Source organism: Camellia sinensis, unplaced genomic scaffold (genome assembly GCF_055761805.1).
Source record: "Camellia sinensis isolate YWXY unplaced genomic scaffold, ASM5576180v1 Unanchor6, whole genome shotgun sequence".
Lineage (NCBI taxonomy): Eukaryota > Viridiplantae > Streptophyta > Magnoliopsida > Ericales > Theaceae > Camellia > Camellia sinensis.
Genome location: NW_028129474.1, coordinates 12,815,179 through 12,829,888, shown reverse-complemented (window position 1 = coordinate 12,829,888; position 14,710 = coordinate 12,815,179). Strand labels below are relative to the sequence as shown.

Here is a 14,710-nt window from a genome sequence, read left to right as displayed (position 1 = left end):
TGTTTGTTTTTCTTATGTAGTTAGAATTTAATTGGCAGCAGCAATACTAACTGGTGTATATTTTAATTTTAATTTCTTTTAAATTACAGAGTACTGATTGGTGTGCATTATTAGATATTTATTATTAACTTTTTTTATATTTGATTTGTTTTGAATTGTAGAGTGTAGTCTATTAAATATATTTTTATAATTATATTTTTATCTTAAATTTAAATAATATTACGATTACAAATGTATTATGATCCTAACATTATTTACATATGCTAGTTTGTTTATAAGCCGACATATATCTCCGAATTCCAATTTGCGATCATCCAACTTCGCTACCGCCTTTATCCACTCAAGGTCCTCGCCTCCCCGTTTATACAGTCAATTCGAGGGAGGAATGGCCGCGGCCCAGCTGTACGTTGCGATTCTGCTACTTTTGGGGTTCATCTCCACGTCTCAACTACAGGTTGATAATTCTATCCATCCCTATCCTTTCTGTTTTTGTTTTTGTTTTGTTTTGTTTTTTTTCAACTAATGCATAAGAAGAAGCTCTTATTGTTTCGGATCTGACCGACTTGGCTGGCTGAAATTAAGGATCTGCGTGCTCTGATTATCTTGTCGTTTTCTTTTCCCTTATCTTGCTTGCTTTATTGTTATTTTTTGTAACTAAGGTACCAGTGTCGGTAGCTTTTATTTTTTAAGATCTGATTGATTTGGCTGGACTTAGGTCGAGGATCTGCATCTATTTATGCTCCAGATTATTCGTTTTTAAACTTGAATTTGTACTTGGACACTGATTATTTTCTCAAAAAATTATCAGTTGGTATAATTATAATTGTCCACCACAAAACAAAGTTCATTTCTCGGAAAAAAATATTTTATCAATAACGCTCCATTTGTTTGGGAAAATGTTCGTGTATTTTTTGCCGTTTGGGAAAAACTAAAGTCTAATATAAACATTTTCCATGGTCCACAGGAAACAAGCCTACTTTGGACAGAAAATATTTTTCGCTAAAACACGTTTAAAGGCTTACTACTGTCACCACAGTACCACCAGCACTATCATCGTCGCCACCACCATTACCGTCGCCATTACCACTGCACAATAGCACTACCATGCCACCACTTTCACCTCCACCTTCGTCCCACCACCACCACCACCACCACCACCACCACCACTACCACCACCAAACATAAAAAAATATTTTTTTCTGAAATTTAGGAGTTGTTTGGGATGACCTAAATAAGTGCACTTTTTGTCTTTTTACGAAAAGATGAGCAGAAAAGTAGAGAGATGATGTGATGGAAAAAAGATAAAAAGTGTGTACTTATTTAGAATAGCCAAAATTGACCTTATTTTTCAAAGTTTTCCGTAAAAAATGTTCTCCACCCAAACAAACAAACGAAATGTAAAGTTTTTTTTTTTTTTTTTTTTAACATTAGCAAACCTACTCTAGGCTAATCTAATTTATATAGGTGATCTATATATAGAGTGAGGGAAAGGAAAGGAGAGTAGAGGAGGCAAAGGTTGAACCACGTCAAGAGCTGGAAAATGTGGGCCTGACCACGGGGCCACTCTTTTAACAAACAAATTATTGCAAATTATAAGATCTATCTAATTGTTAGGCCACATTGCAATATCAAAATAAATGACATTAATTTTCAGTAAATTTTTTTATATTTTTCAAAATAATTTTCAGCAAAACAATTTGCAGCAGTTCATAGGGACAAAAAGAATAGACACGATACACAAGGATCCTTAAACAGCTAAGATCATACCTAATAACTTAGGCAAAGAGTACACCTCCCCCAGTTTATGGATTGAAGTAGAAAGGACTGACTTCTGACCTTGGACATTCTATTGTTCTACTAAATCAAGAATTCTTCCTATCACTTTTGGACTGTAGCAACTTCACTGCCTCTGAACTCTAAGCTCATCTCTGTAATATGCAGTACTACTATTGTGTTTCCTCCTCTTAGTGCAGTCTTGAACTACATGGCCTCTCATACAACATCTGAAAGAATAAAACAGATAGGAACAAACAAGGACCTATGTGGATGTAACTTGGGTTGTGAGAGATTAGGTTGTCTTACTTTTTTAGGTTGAGTATTCCTCCTACAAGTATCTTCTATGGTATTATGTACTTGTGGTTTGACAACTTGCTTTTTTTCACCATACCCTAGACCTATTTTGTCTCCTACATTATTGAGTACTTTCCTTCAACTTCTCTTCTTTTTCAAGATTCTCAATTTTGTTGTTTCAATTCTTTTGTCAAAGGAGTGAGGGGACAACTACCAATGAGGGTTTGTACTTGCCTTTTCCGGTGCCTAATGGTCCTTGGCAATGCATTAGCATGGACTACATGAACTTTGTGTTAGGATTGACACCTACACAAGCGTGATTCTATTATAGTTGATCGCTTCTCTAAGATGGCACATCTTATCCCTTATCGGAAGACTATGGATGCTACTAATGTGGCTAATCTCTTCTTCAAGGAAGTCTACAATCTTCATGGGGTTTCTATTTCTATTGTGTCGGATAGTGATACCAAATTCCTTGGTCATTTTTGGAGGACTTTATGTAAGAAGATTGGTACCAATTTGCACTTTAGCACTAACTTCTATCCACAAACTGATGGCCAAACGCAAGTGGTCAACTGGATTATTGGGAACTTAATGAGATTTCTTATTGGAGATCACCCTAAGGGTTGGGACTTTGGCTGAATTTGCTTATAATTCTTCTATAACATGTCTCCTTTTGAAGTGATTTGTGGTGCTTAGTAACAGGAATCGTCGAAGCTCATCACGAATCTGAGGAAGAAGCGCAATTTTGCGCTTCTAAGGAAGAATTGGAGAAGAATCGCGCCTCTGATGAGAGAGCAAGGCAATCTCGATTTGTCTTTCGATCTCCTCTTCTGCGAGCTCCTGCCCTACGACTCTTCTAAGTGGCCACGCTCCTGCTTCATGCAACTAAGTGCTAAACCTTTTAGTGTGGTGGATCTAGCTCATTTGCCTATCTCTAGAGGGTCAATGTCAAAGCAGAGGATATGACTGCGTTTATGCTACAAGTGCATGCTCAAGTGAGGGCCCAAATCAAACAATCCAATGTTAAGTACAAAGTCGCAACTGTCTTACACCAGTGAAAGGTTGTCTTCAAAGTGGGTGATCTTGTTTCGGTAGTTTTGACAAAGGACAGGAAGCCCCGCGGTTCTTATATGAAGTTGACGGATCGAAAAGTGGGTCATTGTGAGATTTTGAGCAAGACAAATGACAATGCCTATCAAGTGCATTTGCCCCCTCACCTGAACATCTCTGATGCCTTCAATGTCTAACACTTGGCTCCTTATGTGTTTTGACTAGTTTTTGTTGCGTTTGCTTCTGTTGGAAAAATCACTTTCAAGGGCATGAGTGTTGATGTAAGTGGTTGTCATGTGTTTGTGTTAGTAGATGAGTTGGTTGTCTATAACTAGGTGTGCAGGGGCTTTATTAACCAACTTTTGATCATTTGATTCATCAGGAACAAAGAGGATGGAAAGAGGATAAAGAAGAGTGATGGAGAACAAAGTCAAGAGAGAGAAATACATGCACAAGAGCAAACATATAAATAGCTTATGTCTTTACCCAAAAGAAAATATATATATAAGTAGCATACACATCTACAATATTATTTATGTAGTGTAGTAATGCATTAGGTTATCAATGACTTTCAAACTTCCAATCCTAATTTCTAAGATAAAGTGGACATTCTCTCTACACAAGACACTCCCCAAGTGTTTCCTTCCCCTTATATCTAATTTATATATTTCACAATAACAAAAAGCTCAAAGTGGTTAAATTTAAAAAAGCCAATCAAAAGACAAAAAAGGAAAATCTAAAGTTATGCCTATTCTGTTTCCTTCAATCAAATTTTTTTTATTTGTGTACTTCTTTCTAAATTTAAAATATGACATGCCATATATTCATTGGATAGTTTTTCAATTTCTAAGCATCAACATTTATAATTTACCAATTAACACATCGTTGCAAAAGTTTGCCCACATACCTAGTGTGAGACCCAGAAAATCCTCTCACATGGATTGTTGAAGAGATCCAACGCAAAGAAGAGCTTGACCCCTATAGATTTGCAAGGATGAACATTGTCGACGCCACCCAACTGGGGTTGCCGACGGAAGACACTCTAATGATAAAGTTAGCGACTTGAAACAAATAGAGAAGATGAAGAACTCAAGAGAGTGTGTGTGCTGTGTGATGTAGAGATATGAGTCATACCTTCATTCCATGGGATGCCTTCTTTTTATAAATAGGGGTGTGATATTTACTTGATGGGCTCCCTTGTTTGGGTTGGGCCCATTGTTAGTAAGGTAATATTTTTTGGGCCACCACAATTGCCCCAAAACTTTCATTTTCTGCAATAGAAGGAATGATGAGAGTTTTTATTGCCGAGTTATACTATTCAAATAAACGTTAGGTCTCTCAATAAAGAATGTATTTGATAAATGAATAAAATGAATGCATGAATGACTATATGAATGCATGTATGCATGAATGTATGTATATATGTATATATGAATAGAAAACTAGGGTTTTGCTCCGAATTCGGAGGTTTTCGTGCTTCGAATTTGGAGCCTTTTGTCTCAATGTCAGACATTGCAAGGATATGGAATAGTGCATACTGTGTCATGGATTTGTAAACTTGGTGATCACAATAAGTGGGAAGCAAAAAAACGGACACCAATATTGGAAGCAGATTAGTTAAGTTGCTATTTTGTGTTTGTTGTTTTGTATTTTGTCCAACGTGGACTTGCCGAGGAGTAAGCTGAGAACAAATTGTTGAGGCGGATACCTTGCCCCGAGGATCGGTGTGCCATGTTTCGGGGCAGGTGCGGCGTTGGTGACGACGATGATATAAGCAGAAAGTTGCCAATAAGTTGTAGTGGTTGAATTTGGCATTGAGCAAACTCCAGGCGCGGCGCAAAAATGTTGTTTTAGTTACGATATGTGGCCTTGCATATAAAATTTGCAAATTTTTTGTATGGAATTTGAGAAATCAGACCGTACAAATGTGTTCAGAAGACTATTGGATCGTTGGAATCGGACTCCTGATGGCGTAATTTTAGCCAAAATTGATTCGATGGATCCGATCGGTGGAGAATTGGGCTCCACGAAGCACTGGATAATTTCTCTGACATATGTTGCGTTGGACGACTTGGCAGCTCGGCTTGGTGGCTTGCGGCTTGGCTCGGCTCGGCTCGGCTTGGCGGCTTTGGCAAAAATATAAATGAAATTGTTGCTAGCAAGATTTGAACTTGTGCTCTTTGGATGAAAGAATAAGACTTAACCACTTTGCCACAACAGATCATTGTGTTTGTATTCGGCAAGTTATTTATTTGAACTTGATTGTGGTTCATGCATGGCCTTGGTGTGAAACCTACTGGATGTAACCTTGCCGCAATGCACACAATAATTTCTTAGGTTGGCCAACTCTAGTCGTCTTCTCTGGCGAAATAATGGCATTGCTCAACAAACTTCGACGAGCTTGTACACTTCGTTTGAACTCTAATTTTGACACGATTTGTTAGGTTGGACTCGTCTCAATGAGTACTTCACATTGGTATGGTCAAAACTTGATTTCAATAACTTCAAAAATGTCAGTGTGCTGAAAATTTGGTCCGTTTCGCAACTATTGGTGGCCATCGGTTAGTAAGGCTCTTTTAGTCGGTGAGTCCAGACTTCTCTAGTCGACATGAACCCTCCGGTTGGCTAAGCAATTGTTCTCATGAAAAAGAATATGGACCCAATTTCTAGAGAGAGAAAATGGGCAAGTCGGCAAGTCGGCAATGTAATTGGCTCACCGAAGGTGTCCTATAACTGCTGTCGAAATTCTTGGTTTGCATTGCTCGTGATAGTTCAGTGCTGAGCGTTGAAAAATAGTCTGGTCAATTTGTGCGAATGCAACAAGTTAGTTGCTTTTCGGCATTGCTGAATGACCCATGTACTGCCGAGGAGGATGGATGAGCTTCAACAGACTGTAGGCCAATGGTGACGCCAAATAAACAATGTTGCCGAATTGCGGGTTATGTTGCCGAATTGTCAAGCATTATATATAGCCACTTTGCCAAGTAAGTAATCTCATCGTTGGGCTTTATTATTGTAATTTGACTCTTCGACATTGCCGAGTAGGCGTACTTGTGATAGCCGGATCTTGAGTTTGAGCTTATGATCACTACATAAGGATTTTGTTGATGACTCAACAAGCTTGCGATGGCTGTTGTCAAGGATTTTGTTCATCAAAATTGACTGCTCAGATAATGTTTCCAATCCTCCTGTTCGGCAACCTTCATATTCGTTGATCAGCCGATCATTCTCCTAGAGAGTGCCAAGACCCAATTGTAGATCTACCAACTTCGTCTTGGTCTTTAACTTGCCGAAACAATTGGTTTCTCCTTTTGTCTTGCCAAATAATATTGTTGAGCCAATCATAATGTATCAAGCCATCTCCATGCAAACCTTAATAAAGTCCACATCTTCATGCATGTAAACTATAAATTCATTAAATGATATGGGAGATATAGATTTAGAAAACAGTAAACTCAAAAGTATCAGGATCCGCTCATTGTAATTAAAATTCTCTCCAGATTATTTTATTTTATTTTTGTCATTATTATTAATTTTTTTATTTTTTGAGCAGATGACAAATGTTGCAGAGCCGTAGATAAAAAGATTTGAATTGTGGGTATTGTCGCAGTTGGCAGTAGATGGCCAAGGTGATGAATGAATGATTGACGAAGACGGATGATTGTGGCCTAGCTCCATGATCTTACTGTTGAAATTGCATGCCAATTGGACACAATCTGACCATTGATCTGTTGTTTAACGTCCCTGATTTGCCGGTTTATTAATCCCAATGTGAGACTCAAAATTTGCAAAATTGGACTCCAAAATGGATTCTACACGGCGAAAAATGCAAGAGTAGGCATCCCCCAGGTTATCGGACCACCCGATTAACTTGAACGCGCTAAGATACAACGGAGCACTTTGCGCCGAGAAGCGCACGATAAATCTTGATGTTATCTTCTTCATGCAGCACATTGTGAAAAAGCAGAATTTGTTAGATTTAAATCCCTGACTTTGAGTCCTTGTATCTCCTTCGTTTTAAGTCCGATTCGCCTCATTTTTGCGGTGTTGGATTCCTCTCGCGGCCTATTGTTCATTCCACCATTTATACACCTAAAGTTGACAAAAAACTAGATTGTTTTTCTTGTTTTTGTTTGTTCGGCTCATCGCTAAAGTGTAGTTGGTGGAAAAATGTGCTTGAAGAGAACTTGAAGAGGCTCACGATTGTTGAGTACACACTTGGCAGCGAATAATAGGGGCCAGTTTACATCTCGGCGTGGAAATTGCTCGGGGATTGTTCGAAACGGTAAGCAAATATTTCATAACTATGGTAACTTTGGCGGCTGAAATAGAGGGGTTGAAAACTCTTCTTGGTCGTTTGGGTTGCCGAAACACTTGGTCGGCAACCTCTTGATTGTTCGGCTTGTCGAAATGTTTGTTGGTAACTCGGCAACTTCTTTGGTCGGTCAAAATATTTCTGCTATACTTAGTTACTTACTTTGTTGAAACCGCTTGGTCGGCGAGGCATATTGGTAAGCACAAGGCTTCACGTTTCGAAGATAAAGCCTCAAATGTTGTTGATGGGATTGGAACTCGGCGAGTGATTGTTTGCCGATCAATTCATGTCGGCGATGAAGTATTTGAGAAGCCAAGGAAATTGGGTACGAACCTTGTGAATTGTTCATAGCCATAGATCTATCGGTGTACCCATTTGCTGTGCAGAATTCTGGAGCCTCGCCAGTGAAGGGTCTTGGCTATATTGCTCTGTTGTGCTCTGGTTTTGGGTCTTAGAGTTTAGACCTAGTTGTTGATTCTGAAATTGATCCTGTATGTAATTCTTGAACTGTTTCATGTGGACGACGGTGTCGCCATAAGGATGACTATAGCGTTGCCGAACTAAAGTTGGGGGCGAGTCGGCCGTTCGGTTATTTGTTATTGAGCCATAACACATAATTCTTTAATTCCTGTTGATTGTTAGCACGTGCACATGTATGTATCAAGAATCAACTTTAAAATAAACTTTGTGAGGCAATAAATTAATAAATAAAGTCCCAGGGTGGGTTTGGAAGGACAACCCATGTTGTATTGTCGAAAATCTGCGCTCACAAAGAAAAGTGTGAAACCCATTTTTAGAGGACTCAAAAGTAGATTTATGAACTTTGTTTTGTTTTTTACAAAATTTTCATCAAGATTGACAATGAACAAAAGTTTTCCACGGAGTTTGTAAGCACACACAGTAACATGTTTGCTATTTTCTTCGTTGAACTCTTTAGATGATTCCCATAAACGGCGCCAATTGTGAGACCCGGAAAATCCTCTCACATGGATTGTTGAAGAGATCCAACGCAGAGAAGAGCTTGACTCCGGTAGATCTGCAAGGATAAACATAGTCAGCGCCACCCAATCGGGAGACACTCCGATGATAAAGTTAGCAACTTGAAGTAAATAGAGAAGATGAAGAACTCAAGAGAGTGAGTGTGTTGTGTGGTGCAGAGATATGATGCATACCTTCATTCCATGGGATGCCCTCCTTTTATAGATGCGGGTGTGATATTTATTTGATGGGCTCCCTTGTTTGGGCTGGGCCCATTGTTAATAAGGTAGTATTTTTGGGGCCATAGCCATTCCCAGCCCATAGTAATTGCTTTGGAGTAAACCAAGAGTCTTGCTTGTGCCAAAATGTCCCTTGTTATGAAGTTCCATCAACAATTGCTCTCTCAAAGAACAATTGGAACACACAGTTGCAATCTCTTAAAGGGGAAGTGATCATTCAACATGTAATTAGGATGGGAAGTTCTATCTCCTCTTTGCAAGGCTTAAAGAATCTTGCTAAAGTAGGGATCCGTTGCATAGGAGGTTTGGAATTCATTAAATCCCACTACTTGAGCCTTCATTTCTACTAAAAAAGCAACCATTCAACTCAACCTGTTGGCAACTATGGCTGTCCAGTAACCCACATAACCTGATTCAACTCTCCGACCCAAATCAAACTGCACAGCTGTGGTCGATTTTGTGAGATACAGCAGTTGGTCTCGGTTGGCGCATCCTTCAAAATATTGGTTTATCGGTCGGCAGCGGTTTCAAAATTAATCCAGCCGTTCAAATCTAACCAACCGAAAGTAGTAATAATAAATAGTGCATGGTAGGAAGCATTGGTAATTGAGAAGACATCATATCTCTCTTAAGACTTGCATCTCTTCTATATCACATTGGAATTCTAGATCTGGAGAAACATCCCACCTATCCCCTTGTTGGCCTCATCCCACCTATCACATTGGAATTCTCTCTCTCTCTCTCTCTCTCCGTGCCTAATTATCTCTCATTCACAGAGTCTCATATCTCTGTACCTCCTCTCATTCTAATTTCTCTTCCTTTTCACTCATCCCCTCCCCACTTCCTCCCTAATTTCCCTCAGACCTCACTCCTCCATCAACTCAAATCCCATGAAAACCCACACATTTGAAGGGTGTTAGCAGTGCTGTTGACAAAAGAAGTGGGTAAGATATCCTTGCCTGCTGTGCATCCGAAACTTGTTCTCCAATGATCAAATGTAACACTTCATGTATGAGAGACAATGGCGGTGCTATGGATGAGAAGTCTTGGTGACTTTATAAGCTGCTCCCTTTTCTTGTTTCTTTGTAAATTTAAATTTGTTGTTGTTTTTTGTAAGGTAAATTTAATGATGAACTTTTTGGACTTACTTAGTTCTCTATATGCAGGCTGTCGCAGTTGAACCGATTTCCCATCTAAAATTGAACTCTAAGATTCTTCAGGTACTTGCTACCTTCTTGCTTTTATAACATGTACAAGCTTGTCCAGATTATGAAATTATGGCCATGTCTATGGTGATGCAGGAGTCAATTATTAACCTGGTAAATGGAAACCCCAGAGCTGGATGGAAAGCTGATATGAGTCCTCGATTCTCTAATTACACTGTGAGTCTTCTCAATGGCCTTCGGTTTTGCTATATCACTCATATCCATTTAATACATAGGTAACTTCAGTTCTATGCCCCATTGTTGCCAAGTCTCTATTTTTTTTCCCTTAACTTCCTTTGGTTTGCAGGTTGGCCAATTTAAGCACCTTCTTGGAGTCAAACCAACACCACAGCATGATTTGAAGAATGTTCCTGTTATCACTCATTCAAAAACAGTGAAGTTGCCGGATCAATTTGATGCCAGAACAGCATGGCCTCAATGTAGCAGCATTGGAAAAATTCTTGGTTGGTTACTTGCTTGGTCTTGGTTAATTTATGATTATTTTTGAAGGTGCTAATATTTTATTCTTCTCTATGTTGACAACTGGAATGCTCCGCATTAAAAGATCAGGTGACTCACATTGCCATTTCTATGCATTTTTCTTTTCCACAAAATGATCCTTGTAGATTTGTCATCTGATCTGATTTTCTGTAAATTAGGGTCATTGTGGTTCTTGTTGGGCTTTTGGTGCTGTTGAGTCACTATCTGATCGTTTTTGTATCCATTTTGGCATGGTAAGGTCTTACTTTCACAGACAGCAAACTGAAGATCTCCAATTTTTTGTTATAAAGATATTTTGGCATATATCTTTTTACCATTCCTTTATTGCAGAATATTTCTCTATCTGTTAATGATCTCTTAGCATGCTGTGGCTTTTTGTGCGGTGATGGTTGTGATGGTGGTTATCCTCTTTATGCATGGCGATACTTTGTCCACCATGGTGTCGTCACTGAAGAGGTAGGAACATTTATGCTCTGTAATAAAGTAGTCATGAATGGCTTCATTGGCTAAGTTACAAATGTGCATACATGCCGAGGTGCATTCTTAAATATCTAAAAAAATGTTGTTCTGGCAGTGTGACCCATATTTTGATAATACTGGATGTTCACATCCGGGTTGTGAACCTGCGTATGCTACACCAAAGTGTAAGAGGAAGTGCGTAAACAAGAACCTGCTCTGGAGGCAATCAAAACATTTCAGTGTCAGTGCATACAGAATCCACTCAGATCCCAACAATATCATGGCAGAAGTTTATACAAATGGACCAGTTGAGGTCTCTTTCACTGTCTATGAGGTAAAAAAACTCATGAACTTCTGTGGTGAAATTATAATGCAGTGCTGCTTGTGTGGATGTGATTCTGTTGTGTTTAGTTTGGCCCTCCAACCCATAATGTGAGTTCATGAAGCTGAAGAAATATGCCACAGTCCTTACAACATAAGATTACCCTCAGTGGAATTATGCACACTGCTTGAATCTTTAGTCGGAGAATGATTCTATATCACATTTTGATAAATTCTCTCTCTTAAGTATCTTGTTCCTTTTGGTTTTCTCTACTTCATCTGCAAAATGCTTTGTATATTGAAAGTAATTTCTTATGAGCTTCTTGAACTTGACTGTTGTTTTGTTTATAGTATATCTTTTATTTAACTGCCATACTTGTTTTTGGATCAGGATTTTGCTCATTACAAGTCAGGTGTTTACAAGCACATGACAGGTGATGTCTTGGGTGGTCATGCTGTAAAGCTAATTGGATGGGGAACTACTGAGGATGGGGAGGATTATTGGGTAGGTTGATATGTTCCTCATTATTATCAATATTTAAGACGATATTCTCATTATTATCTTTAAAATCCATATTTAAGACAGTATCCTCATTGTATACTTCAACTGTATTGCAGCTTCTTGCAAATCAGTGGAATAGAAGCTGGGGTGATGTATGTTCTACATGTCATTTATTTTATTTCCATAATTAGCTACATTAAAATATGACCTTATTAAATACTCAACTAGCTTTTTAAATGGCAGGATGGATACTTCAAGATCAAAAGAGGAACAAATGAATGTGGCATTGAAGAGGATGTGACTGGTGGCTTGCCTTCATCCAAAAACTTGATTAAAGAGTTCGCTAATATGGATGCTACTCTTGATGTGTCAGTTTGACAGTTGATTATTCTATGGAGAGAGTGCTATCCATAAGCTGTGGAATTTGATCTAATATGCGTGTGTGTGTGTGTGTGTGTTGTGTTTAAGATGAAACAAAGGCAGATGTGATCCTTGTTATTTGTTTGTATGTGTGAACAAATGATATGCTGGTTTGTGAAAAATAAAAGAAAAATCAATGACAATTTATAGCCATATTGTACTGACGCTGGATAATGGCCTTGTTAATTTATAGCCACGTTCTTCCTTTTTAATGTGCATAGTTGTTATTGTTTGGTTGCTTGAATCTCGTGTTGCCAAATTGTACTGATGCTGGGTAATGGCCTTCTCAATTTATAGCCACATTCTACCTTTTAATGTGCATCATTGTTGCTGTATTTGGTTGCTTGAACCTTTTGCACAGGTGATGGTGACTTTCCTTTGTTGTTTACCAAAAATGCTAGCCCACTAGCGCCACACCCTCCACATAACCACCACCCCTTCCCCTGCCTACCATGCGCCAACTGCAAACCCACCACCACTCCACCAACCTTCCCACCACCATCCCCAATATTCAAACCCCTCTACCCAACCGGCTTTGCCCCCCTTGCTGCGGATGACTATAAAACTTGAAGTCTCAAAAGCTTAGGAGATTTTGTGTAAATTTGTAATTCAACTCAAATCCAAATTCAAGCATTTCAAAGAATAAAAGAAATAAATGATTGTCAACAAAATAATAATAATAATAATAAAAGAGAAAAATGGTATGTTTTAGAGGTCTTTACACAACTTTGCAAGGATTTTAGTATCATATGACAATTATTTACACGTCCATGCTCCACGTTGAGTAATAAATTCATGACATTATTAGGGTGAACTGTGCAAACTAATCTCATGACATATTGTGAATTGTGATTTGACCAGTTTATTAAATAAGCAAATGAACCTAAAATTACCAAAAGAATCAATAACCTTACATATCATATCACAAGTGAAGAATTTTCTCTCTGGTGTTCCTATCATTACAAGTTTTTTTTTTTTTTTCATTTAACAAATATTATTACAAGGCTTATATACATCCATCCGTCTCCTCCCAAAGCCATTTCCCCAACTTTTCCAATTTATTCATTTACTTTCACTATTTTGATAGGTTAAAATATTTGTATTTAGAAAAAGGCTTGAATTTTTTTGTAATTGAATATAATGTTTGTAGAAAAAAAAGTAAAATGATTATGAGTTTGAATATTAAAATCACAAAAATAAAATAAAAAGTGAGATTTAAATTGTATTTAAATATTAAATTTAAGTAAAAAAAAATTGTAGAGCAAATAGTAGATGCTAAACTTGCACAAGGCTTGTCCCTATGTATGGCACCACGAATTTGAGCTCAATTTAGATTTTGTTTTTTAGTAATTTTTTTTTTTCGAAAATTGATCAAAAAAATGTTGGACTTTTAAATTTTATTTGACGAGATAAAAAAAATTATTTTTTTTTAAAATCCCAAAAGAATTTTTAAAAAAATCAACAAAAATAAAAATTATTACTAAAAATAAATAATTCAATTTTTTTTACTCGTTTGAAATTCCTAAACAACCCGTCAATTAAAGAAAAGGCCAGTGCACGCCTTTCACGTCACACGGGTGGGTCAGATCGGGTGAGCATATGCATATACGGGCAATGCTGGATACCATTAAAATGGTGCTTTAAAACAATTATTAATGATGTGATATTTATTTATAAAAAAAAAAACACAACAATATTGTAAAAATGAATTGGGTCTACTCTCACATCATTAGTATTAATTTGTGTTCTCATTCATTTTTTGAGAAGTAAAATACAAAAAAATACTACAAACCCCAAATGAATTATTAAATTTTTTATATAAATATAAAACTTACACACATATAATTTGTATGAATTTCACACCTATATAATTTAGTAGAATATTTGATAATTGCGATGTCTAAGTATAGCTCAAGTACAAAAGAGTGAACAGTCCCTAATAATCCAAAAGAGTAAAGTCTTGATCAAAAAAATGCTCGATAAATTTATCTAGAAATTACTGCTAACAAATTATCCATTACTCGTCTTCGTCCGTCGTTCCATCCACCCATCTTGCATAATAATCTTTTCATCAGTTTTTCTTTTTTTCTTTCTTTCTTTCTTGTTGAGAAAGAAAGAGCTCATCTCTTCCATTTGGTTTAGAATCGGCTACGCATTTTGTTGTGGCTTTGGTTTCTTCGCGCGCGACTCTTCTCAATTCCGCTGAACCGCATTGGTGATATGGTAGGTATGTAAGGAGTTCGTTCATACATACATACAGAAGACGACGGAGGAGTGTTTTTTTTTTTTTTTTTTGGGAAAAGAGGGAGCGTTGTTATCGTGATTGGTAATTTGTAATCGTATCTCGTGTGTGTGTGTGTGTGTGTGTGTGTGAGAGAGAGAGAGAGAGAGAGACAGCGACAGAGAAGCGCGGCATGTCGATACCAAAGGAGCCGGAGCAGGTTATGAAGCAAAGAGGGGGATCTGTGCTGGGCAAGAAGACCATTCTCAAGAGTGATCATTTCCCTGGCTGCCAGAACAAACGCTTGTCTCCGCAGATCGATGGTGCTCCCAATTACCGTCAGGTTTTGCCCCCAACAATTCTCCCACATCTATCTTATTTTCTTTCCTCTTCTTTTCTTTTGCCTTCCCAACACTTTTTCTTTCT

The 14,710-nt window shown here is 37.8% G+C and overlaps 2 protein-coding genes and 2 long non-coding RNA genes across 24 annotated transcripts in view; all 4 read left to right on the top strand.

Moving 5' to 3' along the window:
- The first annotated feature begins 16 nt into the window (after positions 1–16).
- Positions 17–12,275, top strand: LOC114256972 (cathepsin B-like protease 3). The gene is made up of 11 exons (XM_028196670.2): positions 17–454; positions 9,822–9,875; positions 9,957–10,037; positions 10,168–10,324; positions 10,426–10,430; positions 10,520–10,594; positions 10,692–10,817; positions 10,936–11,154; positions 11,533–11,646; positions 11,760–11,795; positions 11,887–12,275. The coding sequence occupies exons 1-11, from the start codon at positions 239–241 to the stop codon at positions 12,019–12,021; spliced, it is 1,218 nt and encodes a 405-aa protein (XP_028052471.2). The 5' UTR covers positions 17–238; the 3' UTR covers positions 12,022–12,275.
- Positions 1,404–4,195, top strand: LOC145818225 (uncharacterized). Its single transcript, XR_014359652.1, has 2 exons — positions 1,404–3,404; positions 3,506–4,195. It is a non-coding gene; the product is annotated as an uncharacterized LOC145818225 (long non-coding RNA).
- On the top strand, positions 7,186–8,548 carry LOC145818226 (uncharacterized). Its single transcript, XR_014359653.1, has 2 exons — positions 7,186–7,408; positions 8,376–8,548. It is a non-coding gene; the product is annotated as an uncharacterized LOC145818226 (long non-coding RNA).
- A 1,683-nt stretch (positions 12,276–13,958) lies between the features above and the next one.
- LOC114256974 (metal ion-binding protein) overlaps positions 13,959–14,710 on the top strand; it is a 41,335-nt gene continuing 40,583 nt past the window's right edge. For 10 of the 21 annotated variants that reach the window (XM_082912831.1, XM_028196681.2, XM_082912835.1 and 7 more), the window contains exon 1: positions 14,014–14,627. In XM_082912831.1, coding sequence (XP_082768957.1) covers positions 14,478–14,627 — 150 coding nt within the window. In that variant the 5' untranslated portion in view covers positions 14,014–14,477. Of the gene's footprint in view, positions 14,628–14,710 lie in introns of all 21 variants that reach the window. The other 11 variants (XM_028196680.2, XM_082912826.1, XM_082912828.1 and 8 more) reach the window with 5 other exon arrangements.